The sequence below is a fragment of the Spinacia oleracea genome, chromosome 2 (genome assembly GCF_020520425.1).
Source record: "Spinacia oleracea cultivar Varoflay chromosome 2, BTI_SOV_V1, whole genome shotgun sequence".
Lineage (NCBI taxonomy): Eukaryota > Viridiplantae > Streptophyta > Magnoliopsida > Caryophyllales > Amaranthaceae > Spinacia > Spinacia oleracea.
This window is the reverse complement of record NC_079488.1, coordinates 69,868,113-69,890,373: the sequence shown is the minus strand read 5'-3', so window position 1 is coordinate 69,890,373 and position 22,261 is coordinate 69,868,113. Positions and strand designations below refer to the sequence as shown.

The 22,261-nt window shown below is 36.5% G+C and overlaps 2 protein-coding genes across 3 annotated transcripts; one reads left to right on the top strand and one right to left on the bottom strand.

Moving 5' to 3' along the window:
• Positions 1–6,899: 6,899 nt before the first annotated feature.
• LOC110793874 (basic leucine zipper 43-like) lies at positions 6,900–7,341 on the bottom strand. The gene is made up of 2 exons (XM_056836030.1): positions 7,090–7,341; positions 6,900–7,025 (listed from the first exon to the last, which is right to left on the bottom strand). Exons 1-2 carry the CDS (start codon positions 7,339–7,341, stop codon positions 6,900–6,902), a joined length of 378 nt encoding a protein of 125 aa, XP_056692008.1.
• Positions 7,342–11,458: 4,117 nt separating this feature from the next.
• On the top strand, positions 11,459–20,431 carry LOC130467915 (uncharacterized). 2 transcript variants are annotated; one of them, XR_008927934.1, is made up of 3 exons: positions 11,459–11,947; positions 19,145–19,209; positions 20,166–20,431. XR_008927934.1 is itself a non-coding variant. In XM_056836957.1 (3 exons), exons 1-2 carry the CDS (start codon positions 15,029–15,031, stop codon positions 19,171–19,173), a joined length of 729 nt encoding a protein of 242 aa, XP_056692935.1. In that variant the 5' UTR covers positions 14,861–15,028; the 3' UTR covers positions 19,174–19,209; positions 20,166–20,431. The 2 variants fall into 2 exon arrangements, 1 of the variants encoding a protein (XP_056692935.1); XM_056836957.1 differs by lacking the exon at positions 11,459–11,947 and adding an exon at positions 14,861–15,728.
• The last annotated feature ends 1,830 nt before the right edge of the window (positions 20,432–22,261 follow it).

Here is a 22,261-nt window from a genome sequence, read left to right as displayed (position 1 = left end):
GTAATTGGTCTAATGCACCAAAGTTTGTTTTTTCAATTCAAATATGGTCTGCGTACCATCAAATAGTTGTAATTAGTTTAATTATAGCTTATCCTATTTGAAGAAAATGGCGCCTCCCATGGTGAAATTCAAGACGGAGTTTCCAATCCATTTTCAAGACGGACTTTGAAGTTGAAGCTTCAAGATGAAGTCGGGCCATACTAGATCACATTTATCTTATGCGTGTTTTAAGTTATTTATTGCTTTAAATATGTCTTCATTATGCATGAGATTATTGCTTGATTATGTTGCATGATTAAGGATTTTAGTTCACTTAAAATCTAACCAACATAGTAAGAGCCTTAAGTTCCAAAGTTTAAAAATTGAGTTAAAAGGTGCCATGCAAAAATAACACTTACTTGGATAACCTTTACATCAATCTAGTAATAATTTTACGCTCAGCGAGGTGTTACTTATTGATCCTAAAGGGGTAAGGTACACAAATAATTGTGAGTACATGTTAGTTTTGGTGAAACTCAACGATATAAGTAAGGAGTCCTTTTATGTCGTGGAAAAATTGATAGGTTTACCTAATAAGTCCTTAGACGTACCTATTAACCAAGAGTAGTTTCTAGACTATTAGCAAAAGGCTTTTGCTTACCTAAAAGATTTTAGAATTGAGTCTAAATACATAATGTGCTTAATTCTTCAATGGTTTTAGGGTCTTGGAATCATTTTATTCACACCTGCCGGAACACATAACTTGAATAAAATGCTTAATGAACATTAAATTATGCATGTATGCTAGAATTTAAGTTTATTAAGAGAAACTGTGAATGATTATTTATTTGTTTATTCTTTTTCAATTGTAGTTTTAACTATGGCAAAAACAATTCATTCAACATCCGATCAATTCTCGAAAAGGAGAAGTTGAACGGGAAAAACTTCCTTGACTGGCAAAGGAACTTGCAAATAGTTCTTATGCAGGAAGAAAAGGAGTATGTCCTGGAAGAGGCGATGCCCGAAGCCGCGGGCGACGGGGTCACTCAGGCAGCCCTCAATCGTTGGATTGATGCCAACAAGGATGTGAAATGTCTAATGCTTGCAACCATGAGTGCAGATCTACAGAAAACGTTCATCAACTCAGATGCTTTCACGATCATCAGTGAGTTAAAGAACATGTTCCAAGATCTGGCTCGAGTCGAAAGATTCGAGACTCATAGGCAAATTCTTGAGACCAAGCTTAAGAAAGGCGACCCCGTAAGTCCACATGTTCTCAAAATGATTGGACTCATTGAGAATATGAGTCGGCTGGATCAGCAATTCTCTCAGGAAATGGTTGTAGACACCATCCTCCATTCTCTTCATAGCGGGTATGATCAGTTCAAGCTGAACTACAGTATGAATAGTTTGGACAAAACGCTCACTGAGCTTCACAGTATACTGAAGACCGCTGAAAAGACGCTCAAAAGTGATAAGCAAGATGTGCTTATGGTGCGTGGGGGCAAGTTCAAGAAATCTGGTAAGAAGAGGAATGCTAAGAAAGGTGGCAAGAAGGCCAGCCCGACTAAGCAAACTGGCGCCAAGTCTGAAAAGAGGAAGGTCAGTCAACCCACTTCTGAATCCGAATGCTTCTACTGCAAGAAGAAGGGGCATTGGAAGAGAGATTGCTTGAAGCTAAAGGAAGATCAGAAGAACGGAACAGTCGTTTCATCTTCAGGTATTTTCGTTATAGACTGTATACTTGCTAATTCAACTTCTTGGGTATTAGATACAGGTTGTGGCTCACACTTATGTTCCAATCCACATGGACTAAGAAGAAGTAGAAGGTTAAGCAAGGGTGATGTCGACCTACGAGTGGGAAATGGAGCACGGATTGTTGCATTAGCTATAGGAACTTATTATTTGTCGTTGCCCTCTGGCTAGTTTTGGATCTGGAAGACTGTTTCCATGTTCCAAGTCTTACTAAAAACATCATTTCTATTTCTTGCTTGGATGCTAAGGGATTTTCCTTTTTAATAAAAGACAATAGTTGTTCGTTTTATTTTAAAGAGATGTTTTATGGATCTGCTAGATTAGTCAATAGACTTTATTTATTAGATCACGACAAACAAGTTTATAACATAAATACCAAAAAGGCCAAAAAGGATGATTCAGATCTCACCTATCTGTGGCATTGTCGATTAGGCCATATTAACTTGAAACGCATAGAAAGACTTCAAAAGGAAGGAATTCTAGAACCATTTGACTTAGAGGATTATGGTAAGTGCGAATCATGCTTACTTGGCAAAATGACAAAGAAACCTTTCTCTAAAGTTGGAGAAAGAGCAACTGAACTATTGGGTTTAATCCATACAGATGTATGTGGACCAATGAGTACAAATGCTAGAGGTGGTTTCAGCTACTTTATCACTTTCACTGATGACTTCAGTAGATATGGTTATGTCTACCTAATGAAGCATAAGTCTGAATCCTTTGACAAATTCAAGGAATTTCAGAGTGAAGTAGAGAATCAATTAGGCAAGAAGATTAAGGCACCGCGGTCTGATAGAGGCGGTGAATATCTGAGCTATGAATTTGATGACCATCTGAAAGAATGTGGTATTCTATCAGAATTGACTCCTCTTGGAATACCACAATGGAACGGTGTGTCGGAACGGAGGAAAAAAACCTTGCTAGACATGGTTAGATCAATGATGGGTCAGGCCGAACTTCCAATAGAATTTTGGGGACATGCACTAAATACAGCTGCACTCACTATAAATAGAGCTCCGTCTAAAGCTGGTTAAAAGACTCCATATGAGTTATGGTTTGGAAAGCCTCCAAATGTGTCTTTTCTTAAGATTTGGGGATGTGAAGTATACGTAAAACGATTAATTTCAGACAAACTTCATCCAAAATCTGACAAATGTATCCTTGTGGGCTATCCAAAGGAAACAAAGGGGTATTACTTCTACAATACATCTGAGAACAAGGTGTTTGTTGCTCGAGATGGTATCTTTTTGGAAAAGTATCATATTTCCAAAATGAACAGTGGGAGAAAAGTAGACCTCGAAGAAATTCGAGTCGAACAACAAAATCTGGAGAATGCTTAAGATGACATTCAGGATGAAACTCAGAGATCTTTAGAAGTATCTGGTGAGGATCAAGGACCATCTAGAAATGTAACCCCGTGTAGATCCCAAAGATATAGATCTCAACCGGAAAGATACTTAGGTATTTTGACGAACAAGAGCTATGACGTTCTATTACTTGAAAGTGATGAACCTGCTACTTACAAACAAGCTATGACGAGCCCTAGCTCAAAGCAATAATGGCAGGAAGCCATGCAATCTAAATTAGACTCCATGTCTGAAAACCAAGTTTGGGATTTGGTCGATTTGCCAGATGGATACCAAGCCATAGGAAGCAAATGGGTTTTCAAACTGAAAAAAGACAAGGATGGGAAACTTGAAGTTTTCAAAGCTAGATTGGTTGCAAAAGGTTACAGGCAAGTCCACGGTGTGGATTACGATGAAACCTTTTCACCAGTTGCAATGCTGAAGTCTATTCAGATAATGTTAGCAATCGCTGCATATTACGATTACGAAATATGGCAGATGGATGTCAAAACCGCTTTCTTAAACGGTGTTTTAACAGAAACCGTGTTTATGACACAGCCTGAGAGTTTTGAGGATCCAAAGAATGCTAAAAAGGTATGCAAGCTTAAGAAATCAATCTACGGATTAAAGCAGGCATCAAGGAGCTGGAATATACGTTTTGATGAAGCAGTCAGTGACTTTGGTTTCATCAAGAACGCAGACGAATCTTGTGTATACAAGAAGGTTAGTGGGAGCAAAATTGCTTTTCTAGTATTATATGTCGACGACATATTACTTATCGGAAATGACATTCCTATGTTGAACTCTGACAAGATTTGGCTTGGGAAATGTTTTTCGATGAAGGATCTAGGAGAAGCACAGTACATACTGGGCATCAAGATCTACAGAGATAGATCTAAAAAGATTATTGGACTTAGTCAAAGCACTTATATCAATAAGGTGCTTGAAAGGTTCAAGATGGCAGACTCCAAGCGAGGCTAGATACCCATGTCTCATGGAATGACTCTAAGCAAGACTCAGTGCTCAAAAACACTTGATGAGCGTAGACGAATGAATGGGATTCCATACGCATCCTTGATTGGTTCAATAATGTATGCTATGATATGTACACGCCCGGATGTTGCGTATGCACTCAGTGCTACGAGCAGATACCAGTCAGACCCAGGAGAGGCGCATTGGACTGCTGCCAAGAATATTCTGAAGTACCTGAAAAGGCACAAAGATGATTTCCTGGTCTATGGTGGAGATGATGAATTAATTGTTAAAGGCTATACGGACGCAAGTTTCCAAACCGACAAAGATGATTTCAGATCACAGTCTGGGTTTGTCTTCTGCCTCAACGGAGGTGCAGTAAGTTGGAAAAGTGCTAAGCAAAGCACCATTGCGGATTCAACCACTAGCAGAAAAAATATTTGTTGCAGCCCCCTTATTGAAGGGGGCATAGAGAAATACGCTTCAACAAACAATCGGTCAACGCGGGTCAAATATTATAAAGGATTGTTGAAGCGAACATTTTTGTTGTTCGCTTCAATAGCAATTGTTGAAGGGGGCATTAAATGTTCGCTTCAACAAATAATCCTCTCATATACTCCAATTTTAACTTCTCTCTCCTCCTCATTTCTTCGGTTCGCCTGAAAGATTAATTTCTCTCTCTTCTCTCCCCTCTCCTCTCTCCCGGTTCAAAACCCCTCAAACCATCCGCCCCTTTCCCTTTCCATGGAAGGTCTATCTTCTCGCCCTCTCCCTCATTCTCTATAATTTCAAAGAAGTGTCTTCATAATTGCCCTCGATTTCGTTTTCTTTCTCTCTCCTCTTTCAACTTTTTTTCTTCGGGTTAGATCTAGATATTTCAAGCGAAAACGAGGGAGTGCATTTCAATCCACATCGGTCAAGCTGGTATCCAGGTCGAAAATTCTTGCTGGTAGCTTTACTGTCTCGAGCATGGTATTCAGGTATAACCTCTCTTCTTCTCTAAAGATCTATCGTTTCTGCTTTCTTTTTTCTTAATTTTATGCTGATATTGCGAAAAATTGATGTTATGGGTGTTGAATTCGTTCAGTTTGATCAGTTGATTGTTCATGATGAATATCGTTTCCCCATTTCTAAAGAAATTATGAAGGACCCTGTTATTTTATCTACTGGCCATGTTTGATTCCTATCTGGATTTTTCTTTAAATTTCATGGGTTTTTGTTCAACTTTTCTTGGTTTCGATTGAATTTTTCTGTTAATTTTGAATTATTGTTCTTGGGGAATAGAGATTGGTTATTTTATTTTAATTAATTTTCCGGATAATATCAATGTATGAATTTTTGTGGGTTCGTTTTCAATTTTTCGCTGGAGTGTCGGTTTGGCATTTTCTTGAATACTACATGAACTATTCGTGTTTGGTGAACTGAAATTTTCTATTAGGTTTTGTATTCTTAATTATGAGTATTGATTGTTTTTTTTTTTGTGAAGAATGCTTATATAAATTTGAGAACTTGTAAATAAAATTTGGTATTGTTAGCATGAATTCTTATTAGTGTGCCCTTGAATTGTGTTTTGCTACCTCATTGAACGCCTGTTTGTTTGAGTATTTCATTCTAGTATGAGAATTTCCTTGAGGTTATGCAGTTATCTAGAATTTTAGATCTAATACTGTTGTTATGTACTAGAGTCCATTCAATGTTTTTGGCTGTTGAGCTCATATATGTCGAATTGACAGTCCTTTTATCCTCTTTATTTCCTGTATAACGTTAATGAACTGGTTGAATTCTTTATAAGCCTTACTAAAGTAGTTGAATTTGATTGACACTTACTTATTACTTTTACTGGATGCTATTCTTATTGGTAATGTTGTGTGCACTACATGTAGCTGTAGATATGTTGGTTATGATTTGTATTTGCTGCTTTCAACTGTCACCCATAAAGCAGATTGGTGCTTTTGTACCTGCTCTGTTTCGGAAGGTGACTAGATTAGAACAATCCTCAATGCCATTGTCCTCGTTAGATGAATCAACTCTCACGTAGAAGCCTGCTAGAAGGCACAACTATGAATATAATCAATCGTACTCGTTACAATATTGTACATTGTACGGGTATGAGAAATTAGGTTTTCTATGTGTATGTGTAGCTTCTTTTTCAGTTCTAATTAATTGGACAGTACAAGGTAAATACAATTCTTTTGTCTCGGTGGCATATCTCTAGATGTATTTATAATGTAATAGTCTAGTTCTCCTTATATTAATCAAGCTTTAGATAAGGAAACAAGACTACCATCATAGAAAAATTGTAAAATTGTATCAAAAATTGTTAAACACTAGTAGCAGGACATTGATGAGCAGTTACGCTAATTAGTTGCTGATAATTCCTAGATCCACTTAGGGTAGGGAGGGGTCAGTAATTAAATGTGCTTAGGTCTAGTTATAACTTAAGTAATATCTCAAAATCTGGCTTCCAAGCAAATAGTGTTTTTAATACAGATGCCTGCTTCAGGACATCAATAGTTTTATCTATTTGAACTATGTTGCCTTATAATCCTTTTATAGCTATTTAATTCATTATTCCTACTGGTTTTGCAGGAGGCATTGGATATCTATAAGAAACTCCCGCCTAAACATTACAATACTAGCTGGGTTCTTTCCCATGTATAATCTATTTTCCTTATTTCATTCTGCCCTGCAGTATGAGCTATCTTTCTTTTTTGCTAAGAACATGGAAAATACTTTTTCTTTCCGTAATTTTTGACAATTCATCTGATGATAAGTGCTAAAGGTCTTATATGTTTGTACTCTTTGTAGTCTTGTAGAGGCGCTCTTTGTTTATCTTGTAATGTAAACCTAGTGGAGACTAGTTGGCGGATAGCCATTACTATTTACTCTAGCATTTAGAATGAAATTATCTGTTTCTAGTGGATCAGCATGTAATGGCATCATTTTAACTCTTTCAGACCACCTGTTTCTTATCTGTACTTATCAGATGAACATGCTGAGAAAAATTATGTAAGATAGTTTCATGGCTTTCTGATACATGATTCAGCTTCTCAATTAGATTATTATTCTCATTTCGAAGACGAATAACTTGTGACCAAAGCTCATCTAAGTGCCTTTGCTTCCTCATTCTAGATCTCTGAGCAGATTCCCTGTTGGATTTCTTCCTCCTTTGCCTCCTTTCGTCGATCATCATCTTACCTTGCTGATGATGTATCTCTTCTGATTCATCTGATGTCGACATATAAACAGGAGATGAAACTAGAGTGTTTTGAAAACTAGTCATAACCATATTTTATGCAATTTGTTGTAGATTGTTTTGGTGTAGTAAGTTTATGACTTTATGTTGGGTGAGAATTGGTATGGGAATGGGATTTCTATATCTGGAGTCGGAGTTTGGTAGTTTATTCCTGTTACCTCACTTGGATGCGTCATAATAACTAAAACAGCTTATACCAAGTACTTGGGTATATGATATGATATGATAGCAATGAGTTTAATTCTTGGGAGGTAGTAGTGAGAAGCTAGCTCCAAGAGGGAAGGGTTTATATAGGCTAAAATCGACTATGCTCAACCTACAATAGGAAGGCGCCCGCTTACGTACGCAACACCATAACAATAACAACACTTACCCCGTATATTATTAAAATGTGTTTGGAATGGGAAAGTAGATGAATATGCTTGTGCGTTTTTTTCTTTCTTTATCTAATGCTAGTTTAATCTTTGCACACTATGCCCCTGTTTAGATGGATTTTTTTTTCTAGGGAGAACTAACACATGTAGAAAATCTTTTTTAATTGGTTTATCTAGTTAAAATGTTAGGCTTCACCTTTTATTATTTAGGTGCTTCACACAACTTCTGCTTACATTGTGAATTTTCCACGCAGGAATACATATTAATAAATGCCGTGAAGATTAGTATTAACATTTTGTCATTAATAAATGCCATGCAGATTAGTTCTCTGGAAGTTGTCATCTCAATATACTTAACATCATTGGATTATCTGTCATTTGTCGCTTTGCTCTAGTACTTTTAAATGAAAATTCTTGCAGTTATAACACATCTTCTGGATTCTCTTCCCTTTTGTTGTCAATATGGCGTCATATAATGACTGTGAACTGTTGTTTCTTGATTGCTCATTTTGTAGCTTGGTGGATTTATGTATTTTAAAGACTATTCATGACAGACCTATGGTACTTTCATGTTGTGGAGCATTTTAAACAGATTTTTTTTTTGACAGCTTGTACGTAACAGAATTGCTGGCTAATAGTGTTTGGTTGTTTACTTAGGTTGGGAGAGCATATTTTGAATTAGTTGATTATTTAGAATCTGATCGTGCCTTCAGTCTCGCTGATCGTGCGTTTGGTGGTGTTGGCCAACTGGTTGGACAACTTGCAAAATTGAGTGGTTGTTCATTTACAAGGAAGAGTAATTTTGGTAATGGTTAAGGGAAGCGTAGGCAAAATAATCGAATTGTAGATTCAAAGATTATTTTTGTGTGAATTTATATTGTAAAATTACATTAAACAATATTATTTCAATATTAATGTGAATGAAGTATTTATTGTTTACAATTTTCTATTTTATGAGTATTAAGGTTCTTCTATTACCTAACAAAGAAAATTAAAGCAGAATATTAGTGGTGGTAGCCCATCTTATGTGCTGTTGATTAAGACTCCTAGTTGGGGCGGGCAACACAATGTTTGCCTCAACAGGCTTGTCTGTTGAGGGGGGCAATTTAATGTTCGCCTCAACATGCTTGTCTGTTGAGGAGGGCAATTTAATGTTCGCCTCAACAGGCTTGTCTGTTGAGGGGGGCAATTAAATGCCCCCCTCAACAGGCTAGTCTGTTGAGGGGGGCTTTCAAATGCCCGCCTCAACAAATATCTTTTTGAGGCGGGCTTGGCCCGCCTCAATAGATCTCTGACCTGTTGAAGCCCCCTCTGTTGAAGCGGGCCATGTTCGCCTCAACAAGCCCGAAATGCCCCCCTCAACAGGGGTTTTTTCCACTAGTGAACAACTGAAGCGGAGTACATTATTGCACATGAAGTAGCAAAGGAAGCTATATGGCTAAGGAAGTTCATAGGTGAACTTGGTGTAGTCCCCTCCATTAAAGGACCAATAGCCCTATATTGTGATAATAACGGAGCTATTGGACAGACAAAGGAGCCTAGACACCACCAAAGAGTCAAGCATGTACTTCGTAGATTTCACCTTCTATGAGAGTTCGTTGAAAGAAAAGAAGTCGAGATAAGCAAGATTGGAACTGATGATAACATCTCAGATCCATTGACTAAACCTCTGCCGCAGGCGAAGCACAACTCGCACACTACAACTATGGGAATCAAGCATATTGGAGAATGGCTTTGATGTCCTTGTTTAAATGTTTTAAAGTTTTAGAGTTTAATACTTTGTAAAACATTATTGGTTAATCGTTCACAATAAATGAATAGAATTCATTTTTCCATTTAATTTGTGGTTTATTAAATGATGAGTCCCTTCAATTTGACGAAATATTCAAGATAGACTGTCAGGACCAGTCATGTGACTAAGAAATGTCTATCAAGTGAACTTGAATGTCAAAAGATTGAAAATGGTCCCTGGGCGGAGTTTTCTATAAAGGTGGACGCATAGAAAATGTTAGACGACTAGAATTAGACCTGATCAAATGGCGGGCCGGGCCGGGCTTGAGCGTAAAAATTCAGCCCGCTATGTCGGGCCGGGCCGGGTCGGGCCAAGATTCGGGCCAAAATTTTGTGCCAAACCCGTTATTTTCGGGCCGGGCCTACCGGGCTTTTCGGGCCATTTTCGAGCCGGGCCAAATTTATAACTAAAAAGTGTATTTTTGTGTTTCCCAAACCCGCCCAAAAAAATAAAATTTTCGGGCCGGGCCCGGAAACCGGCCGGAAAATTCTGCTCAAACCCGCAAAAATTTCGGGCAAGCCGGGCCGGGCCGACGGGCCGGGCTCATCTTGATCAGGTCTAACTAGAATGCAAGATGACTAGTTGTTCTGTTTCTTGAACTATGTGGACATGGCAATGTCGTAATCATTTGCATAGATACTTTGAGAAGACTAGTATCGGACATACCTATGAAACTTTACTGTAAGAGATGAAAATCTGTCATAAGTAAATTTCATTAAAATTATTAGACACTAATCCTCAATACCTGAGTGATTTGAGATTACTTGTTTGAGAACTGCTTACTTTGACGTTGTCAACCGTCGCACCGTAAAAGGAGGCTATAAAGGCAACGCTCATGTAATCACCTATCAAACAAAGTCTAATATCAAGATCGCAAGATTGGGATAGTCCTCCCATAAATCGGGATGAGATGCTAAAAGTTGTACAAGGCCACTCGGAGAGCTAGAAATTGTAAAATGCATGGCCGTGCTCTGATGAATCATAGGCTATGATTATCTGTTTATTTAATCAGTTGAACTCTGAAACCGAGAAACACCTCTGGACATAATAAGGATGATGTAATCCCCCGTAATTTTATACATTTCATTTATATATTTTACCGTATATTTAATATATTTAAATAAGAATTTATGAATTTTGGAAATAAATATATAATTAACATATATTTATTTATTACATTTTAATATTTTCAACGATTTACGAAATCGAAAATGATTTTAGAATTTTAAGTAGAAAAGAATTTGAATTACGAAAATTGATTGAATTTAGAAAACGATCCTATTCAGTTTTGGATTCGAATCATAAAAGCTAAATCCTAATTCTAGCCCACTTGGGAAAGCCCAATATTAAAACCCAAAACTCAAACCCTCCCTTTACTCTAATTCACGTGAAACCTAAGCAAACTTGCATTCCCTCTGTTTCACGTACAAGAGCAACCAGCAGTTTCTCTCTCCCCTTCCTTCACGCCGTCGACCCAGCCACCGGACCACCGTCGTCCTCCCCGCTGCCGGTAACTCTCTCGCCCTCCCCTCGGGTTTCTTTGTCTCTTTCGTAGTTTTGTTTCCCTCACTCACCGGCTCTCTGTTTTGTGTCTTGCGAAGCACCACCGGCACGCAACAGCGACCACCGTGCTTGCCGTCAGCCCAGCCGCACCACCGCCCTTGCTGCGCCACCCCTTCTCGCGCCTCACCGCCCATCCGCGGCCAGCCACTCCCTTTCTCCTCCACGCTCGCAGCACCTTCATCTCTCCTTCCTATCTCGCCACCACCACCGGCACATTCAACCACCACCCAGCGCAGCCACCTGCCCCTTCAGCCTCGTCGCCCAGCCGACTACCACCCGCCTGCTGCCGCCGCCACTGCCGCCGGCCAGCAACCCATTCCCTCACTTTTTGGTTATTTCTTTAACCCTAAAACTATTTAATTTTTTAATTTTGTTTTAGTAATTTAATTAATGTTTTCATGCTTTAAATTTATAGTTTTAATTATCTAAATATAGAAATCATATTTCATATTTTGCATAATGAATTATTTAATTTTCAGATTTATTAATTTTGTTAAATAAGGGTTTTAAATTATAAAGCTTGAATTTTTAAGGTTTTATTAGTTAGAAAATCATAGTATGATGTTTGGGAATTATTAAATTTATTGTTTTTATGATTTCAAACATGTTAATATGTTTTGGAGTAGTTTGAAATTAGTTATATTGCTGGAAATTTAAAGTATGATGCTTTGAAGAGTTTTCAACGAATCTCAATAATTAATATAACAATTATGATGCTAGGAAATCAAATATTCAAGTTTCGATATTGGGAAATGTTATAATTATGTTTAGGAAGGGTTTGAAGCTCCCTAATGTTGCTGAAAATTCAATATGAATTGATATGAGTCTATATTGGTTGTTGTTAGGTGGAGAATTCTCTTTAGGCGACTTTTAAAAGTGTTAAAGTGACGTATCAGTTTGTTTACACAAGGTACGTACATACCTGTGTGCTTGGAATGTGTGCTAATTGTTGAAACCATGTTGAATTATTGATGAACTTGGTTATGTTAATGTTGTTGATGAACTTAGTCAGGTTGAAATTGCATGTTTGATACTGTGGGATGAACATATTAAACCTTTATTGCATTTTGAGGATTATAACATGTTAGTATGGAAGATTGATGCAAACATGTTTGATTGGGAACACTAGATTATTTAGTATATAATTCAGATCAGTTAATTGTTGTTCCCTTTTTAGCTTTTCACTACTTTATGAGGGCGGAGGACCTTATTTAGTAAGTTGAAACCTTATACCCATATTCAGGGGTTGATCAGTATTAAAGAAAAGATTGGAGTTAATTGGAATGAGTCTTGTTTGATGCCTTTGTGATCACTTACTCAATTCCAAGATAAAAACAGTTATAAATAAATGTGAGTTGCATGCCTTATGTGATTGTTGAGTCATAACAGGGTGTCAATTTGTAAATCATGTAAAGTGAAACTGAGTAGCAATAGCTTTAGACTGTGCACGTCTAAAGTGACGGACAAATAGGAGTTGGGGTTCATGGTGGTAGCCCATGGCCTTTCATTCGGACCGGATTGATCACCGTGTCCTATTTTCAGTCAAACGTTCCTCGATATCGCAGGTCACTGAGGTTACGGAGTCGCGCCCGTACCTCGCCTAGCTAGAAAACTCGGTCCATTGCCTATTTCAATTAAAATAACATTATTGTTATAAAAGTCTAGTCCAGTCTAGCCTAGTCTAGTTAAGTATGGTCGTCAGATTATCATGTTTTGTCCGCCCTTAATTATGTTTAATAGTATCATGTTAGGATTATTATTGTTTTAGTATGTAGTACTCAGCTTTGCTGATTACGTGCTTTGTTTGTGTGTGTTGATCATGGCTATGCCTTATTGATCCTGTGATGACCCAACTTTGGTGAGCAGTCTCTAAGGATCAATAAGCGTTGCCCATCTACAGGTTTGAAGATGATGCATCATTGGGATCGGGATTAGAGAGCTCGTAGTTATATTTGTTTTATTAAGTGATTTGGGTTGTTAACTTATATTTGAAAGTTGTCGTACTATTCGTATTTCCTTATTTCCGTTAATTGGTTTTGGACTTAGTATGTAATCGATTATTTATGAACCTAAAAGTTAGTTTTATGTTTTCCGCTGCAAAATTCTGAATAAGCCGTACGTTTTCACACGGGCGATAATGCCTTGATAATTCTCTATAGTTATATTTATAAAAGGGTTGTTTTAGAAAAAGGGAATTGTCGGGGTGTTTCAAAGTGGTATCTAGAAGCTAAGGTTTTACTTAACAATTTTTTAGGGGCCTAACTATCTAGTTATTTAAAATAAACTTCTTAAAAATCGAGCTTCTACGTATTATAGTGTTCAAAAATTGGTACTTTTTTTTCGGGGGCCGATTTCCTTTTATCTTGTTTGAAAGTATATAATATTTCTTATTTAAGTTCAGAATTAACTTATTTATTCGAAACTTTTCGTTTATGTGAATTAAGTACGTTTTTCGTTATTTTCGAAATTAAATTAAATATATTCGGAAAAAAAAAAAAAAAAAATAAAAAAAAAAAAAAAAATTTCTTATTAATTATTCGTTTGAAAATAAAAATAATAATAAAATTTCTTTATTTTATTTATTCGTTTATTATTAATTCGTTTAATAAACTTTTTCTTACTAATCGTTCTTGTTTTATTCTTTAAATTCTTCAATGTTTGACCTATTATGATTTATTATGAGAGATGGGTAATATAGGAAAGGGCATATAGGATAGAATTATATGTGCATTAGTAGTTAATTGCTAGCATAAGAAGTTAATTGCTATGTGCATATGTTAAATGTTTAAGTGTTGCATGTAAATGTGCATAAAAATTGTTTGATTACACCAAACTTATTGTTTTATTGAATTCTGATTATGCTTTGGTTGGGAAATCGTTAGTAAGATCTTAAGTTGTTTGTTTCATGAATAAAACGCTTCTTTCCAAGTACACCAACATAGGATCCTTTGAGAAGATCGACGAATACTGAGGATCTAGATTTCACTTCACAAATTTCCAAAGAAAGAACAGATAGACAAGATGCCTTAAACATTTGAAGTTGTAATAGTTAGTTTGTTCTTAAATGTTTTGGAGAATAAGTAGCAAAGCTACAACAGTTTAAAGTTAAAGCAATAAGAGTTTGACTTATTCTTTATTCTTTTCAAGGATGTATTAAATCTTTATAGAATTAGCAATAAAAGTTAAGGCATTCGTTTCCAATGTGAGAATTCCATAATTCGCCAACAATAGTTTATGTTTATGCCATAGAACTTTTAATTTTATTTTGAGGACATGTGTGTTGTGGATATTTAGGATTGTTATTAACATTCTTTTGAGGAATAGAGTTAGATCATTGATTATCCAAAGGATCAAGAGTTTATTTTGGGCACGCAAAGAGAATGTTTTCTTCTTTTATTCTGCCTTATTATTCGTGATGATTGAATTTGTTCCTTGTTTCTCAGTTGAATGTCATGTATGCGAATATCATTCATAAATGATTGTTTATGTATGTGAATTCTGGATGCTGGTGTGATATTACATTGCTAGGATAATGTTAAGTGAAGTTTTCGAACGTAAAATAGAATATATTACGTACAGGTCGCGCTTTAGGATGGCCAACAATAATGACCTAGCTGCTGCTATTCGCCTCTTGGCGGAAAAACTAGCTCAGGAAAGAACTGAGCGCCCCGATTCTGCAGGGGACATGTTTGAAAGGTTTGCGAAAGTTAAGCCACCATACTTCAAGGGGCAAGCAGACCCGACCTTCCTAGAAAACTGGATTAGGGAGTTTGAAAAACTACTTTGGGCGGTAAATTGTCCTGAAAATATGAAACTAGGCCAAGCTGTCCTTTACCTAAAAGATGAGGCCGATCTATGGTGGAAAGAGAATGGAACTAGGCTAAGTGTTGTTGAAGGATTTAATTGGGACTCATTTGTCGTTGCGTTGAGGGAAAAGTTTTATCCTCCTTTCATAACAAAACGAAAAGCGCAGGAATTCATAAACCTGGGGATGGGGAGTATGACCATCGCTGAATATTATAGCAAATTTATAGCGCTGTCGGAGTTTGCACCTGAGGTTGTAGCCACAGAAGAGATAAAGGCTCAGAGGTTTGAGCAAGGGTTGACCGATGAGATCCAGTTAGGATTAGGTGGAGAAACCTTTACATCTTTAGATAATGTGTATGAGAGAACCACTAATATTTATGGTTTGCAGTCCTTAAGGGACGAGAAAAACGTTGTTGGGAAGAAAAGAAAAGTGTTAAATGTCCGGGAAAACCAAGGGAATTTCAAGAGGAATATGAATGAGAATAGGAATGGAAACGGAAATGGAAATTATCGAGGAGGAAACAGTCAGGGGCACAACAATAGGAGGCAATCCGTGAGAAGGTATCACTGCAAGAGGTGCAACAATAATCACCCTGGTAAGAATTGCAAAGGAGAATTAGTGACCTGCAACTATTGTCAGAAAAGGGGGCATAGAGAGTTTGAGTGCTTCACTAAGCACAGGAAGGAACAAAATAGTAATGGAGGTGGGAACCAAGTGAGGTTTAACCAGTCTGGAGGCCAAAATTCAAAGCCTGGAGGGGCACAAAACAATCAAGAGAACTATAATAAACCTGCAAATGATAACAACAACCAGAATAAGGCTCCAGGAAAACCGTTCATGATGGCTAGAAATGAAGCTGAACATTCTGCAGACGTAGTTCATGGTACTTTTTCTATTAACTCCGTGCTAGTTAAAACATTATTTGATTCGGGAGCAACTTATTCTTTCGTTTTGTCATATGTTATTAAGAGTCTGAAGTTAGTAGATTTTGAATGATTGACTTACCTGTTATTATGTTTGCCATTGTGAGTGGATTCATTGATGTGTTTCCGAGTGAAATTGCAAGTATGTTACCTGTTGGAGCCTTTGAGTTCACTATAAACTTAGTTCCTGGAACGACACCTATAACTAAAGCACCATATAGAATGACACCTCTCGAAATGAGCAAATTAAGACACAATTGCAAGAGTTGTTTCGTTAAGGGATATATTAGGCCTAGTGCATCACCGTGGGGAGATCATGTATTGTTTGTTAAGGAGAAAGATAAGAGTATGGAATTATGCATCGATTTTAGGGAGCTAAACACCATCAAGAACAAGTATCCCTTGCCTAGGATAGATGACATATTTGACCAATTGAATGGGCGAGTGTGTTCTCGAAGACTGATTTGCGTTTGAAGTACCACCAATTGAGAATAGCTGATAAGGGCCTAAGACCTCATTAGGATTCGCCATTGTCATTAAAGGTTTATAGTAACGTCTTTTGGGTTAACCAATGCACCTTCATTAATTATGGATTTGATGAATGAGATTTTCTACGAATTCCGAATTAAGTTCGTTATTGTGTTATTGATGATATCCTGATTTATTCAAGGAATGAGAAAGAGCATGACAAACACTTGAGGATTATTTGGAGACGCTTAGAAAGAATCTAGTTTTATTAAATGAAGTATACAAATCTTGAGGTCATATGTGTATAAGTGACACCGACGGAAAAGTGAAGGACTAAATTGATTGAGAACTATGTTACGTAAGGGAATAAATTTAAGAGGAGAATTGAGTGGTCCAGGATCGTTAGAAACCACCTGGCGTCTTGAAAAGATGAAAGGAAATATATGAATTGGTGAAAGAGCTAAGAGTTAATCCTAAGAGTTATATATCCATGAAAGGCATGATGAGGTTCGGTGAAAAGGAAAAGTGAGCAGAAAGCGTTTCTGTAGATCCTACTAAGATTCAAGCTGTGAGTGAGTGACCTACTCCAAAGAACGCGTCTGATATCTGAAGTTATCTAGGCCTAGATGACCATTATAGGAGGTTGTGAAAGACTTTTCGAAGAGAGAAAAACCATTGACCAACTTGTTGAAAGAGGAATCAAAATTCGAGTGGAGTAAGAAATGTAAAAAGTTTTCTAGATTTTAAAAGAGCGTTTGACCTCTGCACCTGTTGCCGCGTCAATTGAAACTTTATGAAACTTATTACCCTACCCATGACCTAAAGCTAGCTGCTAGTGCGTTTGTTTTGAAGATTTAAAGACATTATCTTTATGGGAAAACATTTGAGATTCTTACCGACCATAAAAGTCTGAAACATTGGCAAAAAGGTCTAGTGAATCTTGGGGATGACATTGAAAATGAGTACTACTTTCCACCCTGCGATTGATGGACAACTGAGATTACTAACGGAATATATATTGAAAGCTTGTGTTATTGACTTTAAGGGTAATTGGAAAAATCACCTAGGTTCGATTGAATTTTCGTGCATCAATAGTTACCATGCAAGCATTACAATGTCACATGTTGAGGCACTGTATGGAAAGAATTGTAGAAGTCTTACTTATTAGAATGAGATTAGTGAGAATATTGTATTGAGGACATAATTCGTTGAGGAAGAAATACCCAAAGTTATTCCCTGAGATGAGTTACGAGGGCGTAACTCGTTTTCTTTAAGAGGGGTAGAATGCGATAGAAATTCGCGCTTTTTACCTATTTTTATAGTATTTTTATGCATTTTATGCTTATTTTTAGCAACTTATACATGTTGATGTAAGTAAATAGATTCTCCGCATAAGAAAATGTGTTCTTGAGTATTACAAGTAACTCTTAGTTGGCAAAATAATGCACAAGAGTGGCACAAAGTACTTCTACAATAAGAATAAGTTGAAAAGTTTGGAAAAATACGTGAATTTTCGTGTCAAGTTTCGGGGCGAAACTTCTTTTAAGAGGGGTAGATTGTAATCCCCCGTAATTTTATACATTTCATTTATATATTTTACCGTATATTTAATATATTTAAATAAGAATTTATGAATTTTGGAAATAAATATATAATTAACATATATTTATTTATTACATTTTAATATTTTCAACGATTTACGAAATCGAAAATGATTTTAGAATTTTAAGTAGAAAAGAATTTGAATTACGAAAATTGATTGAATTTAGAAAACGATCCTATTCAGTTTTGGATTCGAATCATAAAAGCTAAATCCTAATTCTAGCCCACTTGGGAAAGCCCAATATTAAAACCCAAAACTCAAACCCTCCCTTTACTCTAATTCACGTGAAACCTAAGCAAACTTGCATTCCCTCTGTTTCACGTACAAGAGCAACCAGCAGTTTCTCTCTCCCCTTCCTTCACGCCGTCGACCCAGCCACCGGACCACCGTCGTCCTCCCCGCTGCCGGTAACTCTCTCGCCCTCCCCTCGGGTTTCTTTGTCTCTTTCGTAGTTTTGTTTCCCTCACTCACCGGCTCTCTGTTTTGTGTCTTGCGAAGCACCACCGGCACGCAACAGCGACCACCGTGCTTGCCGTCAGCCCAGCCGCACCACCGCCCTTGCTGCGCCACCCCTTCTCGCGCCTCACCGCCCATCCGCGGCCAGCCACTCCCTTTCTCCTCCACGCTCGCAGCACCTTCATCTCTCCTTCCTATCTCGCCACCACCACCGGCACATTCAACCACCACCCAGCGCAGCCACCTGCCCCTTCAGCCTCGTCGCCCAGCCGACTACCACCCGCCTGCTGCCGCCGCCACTGCCGCCGGCCAGCAACCCATTCCCTCACTTTTTGGTTATTTCTTTAACCCTAAAACTATTTAATTTTTTAATTTTGTTTTAGTAATTTAATTAATGTTTTCATGCTTTAAATTTATAGTTTTAATTATCTAAATATAGAAATCATATTTCATATTTTGCATAATGAATTATTTAATTTTCAGATTTATTAATTTTGTTAAATAAGGGTTTTAAATTATAAAGCTTGAATTTTTAAGGTTTTATTAGTTAGAAAATCATAGTATGATGTTTGGGAATTATTAAATTTATTGTTTTTATGATTTCAAACATGTTAATATGTTTTGGAGTAGTTTGAAATTAGTTATATTGCTGGAAATTTAAAGTATGATGCTTTGAAGAGTTTTCAACGAATCTCAATAATTAATATAACAATTATGATGCTAGGAAATCAAATATTCAAGTTTCGATATTGGGAAATGTTATAATTATGTTTAGGAAGGGTTTGAAGCTCCCTAATGTTGCTGAAAATTCAATATGAATTGATATGAGTCTATATTGGTTGTTGTTAGGTGGAGAATTCTCTTTAGGCGACTTTTAAAAGTGTTAAAGTGACGTATCAGTTTGTTTACACAAGGTACGTACATACCTGTGTGCTTGGAATGTGTGCTAATTGTTGAAACCATGTTGAATTATTGATGAACTTGGTTATGTTAATGTTGTTGATGAACTTAGTCAGGTTGAAATTGCATGTTTGATACTGTGGGATGAACATATTAAACCTTTATTGCATTTTGAGGATTATAACATGTTAGTATGGAAGATTGATGCAAACATGTTTGATTGGGAACACTAGATTATTTAGTATATAATTCAGATCAGTTAATTGTTGTTCCCTTTTTAGCTTTTCACTACTTTATGAGGGCGGAGGACCTTATTTAGTAAGTTGAAACCTTATACCCATATTCAGGGGTTGATCAGTATTAAAGAAAAGATTGGAGTTAATTGGAATGAGTCTTGTTTGATGCCTTTGTGATCACTTACTCAATTCCAAGATAAAAACAGTTATAAATAAATGTGAGTTGCATGCCTTATGTGATTGTTGAGTCATAACAGGGTGTCAATTTGTAAATCATGTAAAGTGAAACTGAGTAGCAATAGCTTTAGACTGTGCACGTCTAAAGTGACGGACAAATAGGAGTTGGGGTTCATGGTGGTAGCCCATGGCCTTTCATTCGGACCGGATTGATCACCGCGTCCTATTTTCAGTCAAACGTTCCTCGATATCGCAGGTCACTGAGGTTACGGAGTCGCGCCCGTACCTCGCCTAGCTAGAAAACTCGGTCCATTGCCTATTTCAATTAAAATAACATTATTGTTATAAAAGTCTAGTCCAGTCTAGCCTAGTCTAGTTAAGTATGGTCGTCAGATTATCATGTTTTGTCCGCCCTTAATTATGTTTAATAGTATCATGTTAGGATTATTATTGTTTTAGTATGTAGTACTCAGCGTTGCTGATTACGTGCTTTGTTTGTGTGTGTTGATCATGGCTATGCCTTATTGATCCTGTGATGACCCAACTTTGGTGAGCAGTCTCTAAGGATCAATAAGCGTTGCCCATCTACAGGTTTGAAGATGATGCATCATTGGGATCGGGATTAGAGAGCTCGTAGTTATATTTGTTTTATTAAGTGATTTGGGTTGTTAACTTATATTTGAAAGTTGTCGTACTATTCGTATTTCCTTATTTCCGTTAATTGGTTTTGGACTTAGTATGTAATCGATTATTTATGAACCTAAAAGTTAGTTTTATGTTTTCCGCTGCAAAATTCTGAATAAGCCGTACGTTTTCACACGGGCGATAATGCCTTGATAATTCTCTATAGTTATATTTATAAAAGGGTTGTTTTAGAAAAAGGGAATTGTCGGGGTGTTTCAAAGTGGTATCTAGAAGCTAAGGTTTTACTTAACAATTTTTTAGGCGCCTAACTATCTAGTTATTTAAAATAAACTTCTTAAAAATCGAGCTTCTACGTATTATAGTGTTCAAAAATTGGTACTTTTTTTTCGGGGGCCGATTTCCTTTTATCTTGTTTGAAAGTATATAATATTTCTTATTTAAGTTCAGAATTAACTTATTTATTCGAAACTTTTCGTTTATGTGAATTAAGTACGTTTTTCGTTATTTTCGAAATTAAATTAAATATATTCGGAAAAAAAAAAATAAAAAAAAAAAAAAATAAAAAAATTTCTTATTAATTATTCGTTTGAAAATAAAAATAATAATAAAATTTCTTTATTTTATTTATTCGTTTATTATTAATTCGTTTAATAAACTTTTTCTTACTAATCGTTCTTGTTTTATTCTTTAAATTCTTCAATGTTTGACCTATTATGATTTATTATGAGAGATGGGTAATATAGGAAAGGGCATATAGGATAGAATTATATGTGCATTAGTAGTTAATTGCTAGCATAAGAAGTTAATTGCTATGTGCATATGTTAAATGTTTAAGTGTTGCATGTAAATGTGCATAAAAATTGTTTGATTACACCAAACTTATTGTTTTATTGAATTCTGATTATGCTTTGGTTGGGAAATCGTTAGTAAGATCTTAAGTTGTTTGTTTCATGAATAAAACGCTTCTTTCCAAGTACACCAACATAGGATCCTTTGAGAAGATCGACGAATACTGAGGATCTAGATTTCACTTCACAAATTTCCAAAGAAAGAACAGATAGACAAGATGCCTTAAACATTTGAAGTTGTAATAGTTAGTTTGTTCTTAAATGTTTTGGAGAATAAGTAGCAAAGCTACAACAGTTTAAAGTTAAAGCAATAAGAGTTTGACTTATTCTTTATTCTTTTCAAGGATGTATTAAATCTTTATAGAATTAGCAATAAAAGTTAAGGCATTCGTTTCCAATGTGAGAATTCCATAATTCGCCAACAATAGTTTATGTTTATGCCATAGAACTTTTAATTTTATTTTGAGGACATGTGTGTTGTGGATATTTAGGATTGTTATTAACATTCTTTTGAGGAATAGAGTTAGATCATTGATTATCCAAAGGATCAAGAGTTTATTTTGGGCACGCAAAGAGAATGTTTTCTTCTTTTATTCTGCCTTATTATTCGTGATGATTGAATTTGTTCCTTGTTTCTCAGTTGAATGTCATGTATGCGAATATCATTCATAAATGATTGTTTATGTATGTGAATTCTGGATGCTGGTGTGATATTACATTGCTAGGATAATGTTAAGTGAAGTTTTCGAACGTAAAATAGAATATATTACGTACAGGTCGCGCTTTAGGATGGCCAACAATAATGACCTAGCTGCTGCTATTCGCCTCTTGGCGGAAAAACTAGCTCAGGAAAGAACTGAGCGCCCCGATTCTGCAGGGGACATGTTTGAAAGGTTTGCGAAAGTTAAGCCACCATACTTCAAGGGGCAAGCAGACCCGACCTTCCTAGAAAACTGGATTAGGGAGTTTGAAAAACTACTTTGGGCGGTAAATTGTCCTGAAAATATGAAAGTAGGCCAAGCTGTCCTTTACCTAAAAGATGAGGCCGATCTATGGTGGAAAGAGAATGGAACTAGGCTAAGTGTTGTTGAAGGATTTAATTGGGACTCATTTGTCGTTGCGTTGAGGGAAAAGTTTTATCCTCCTTTCATAACAAAACG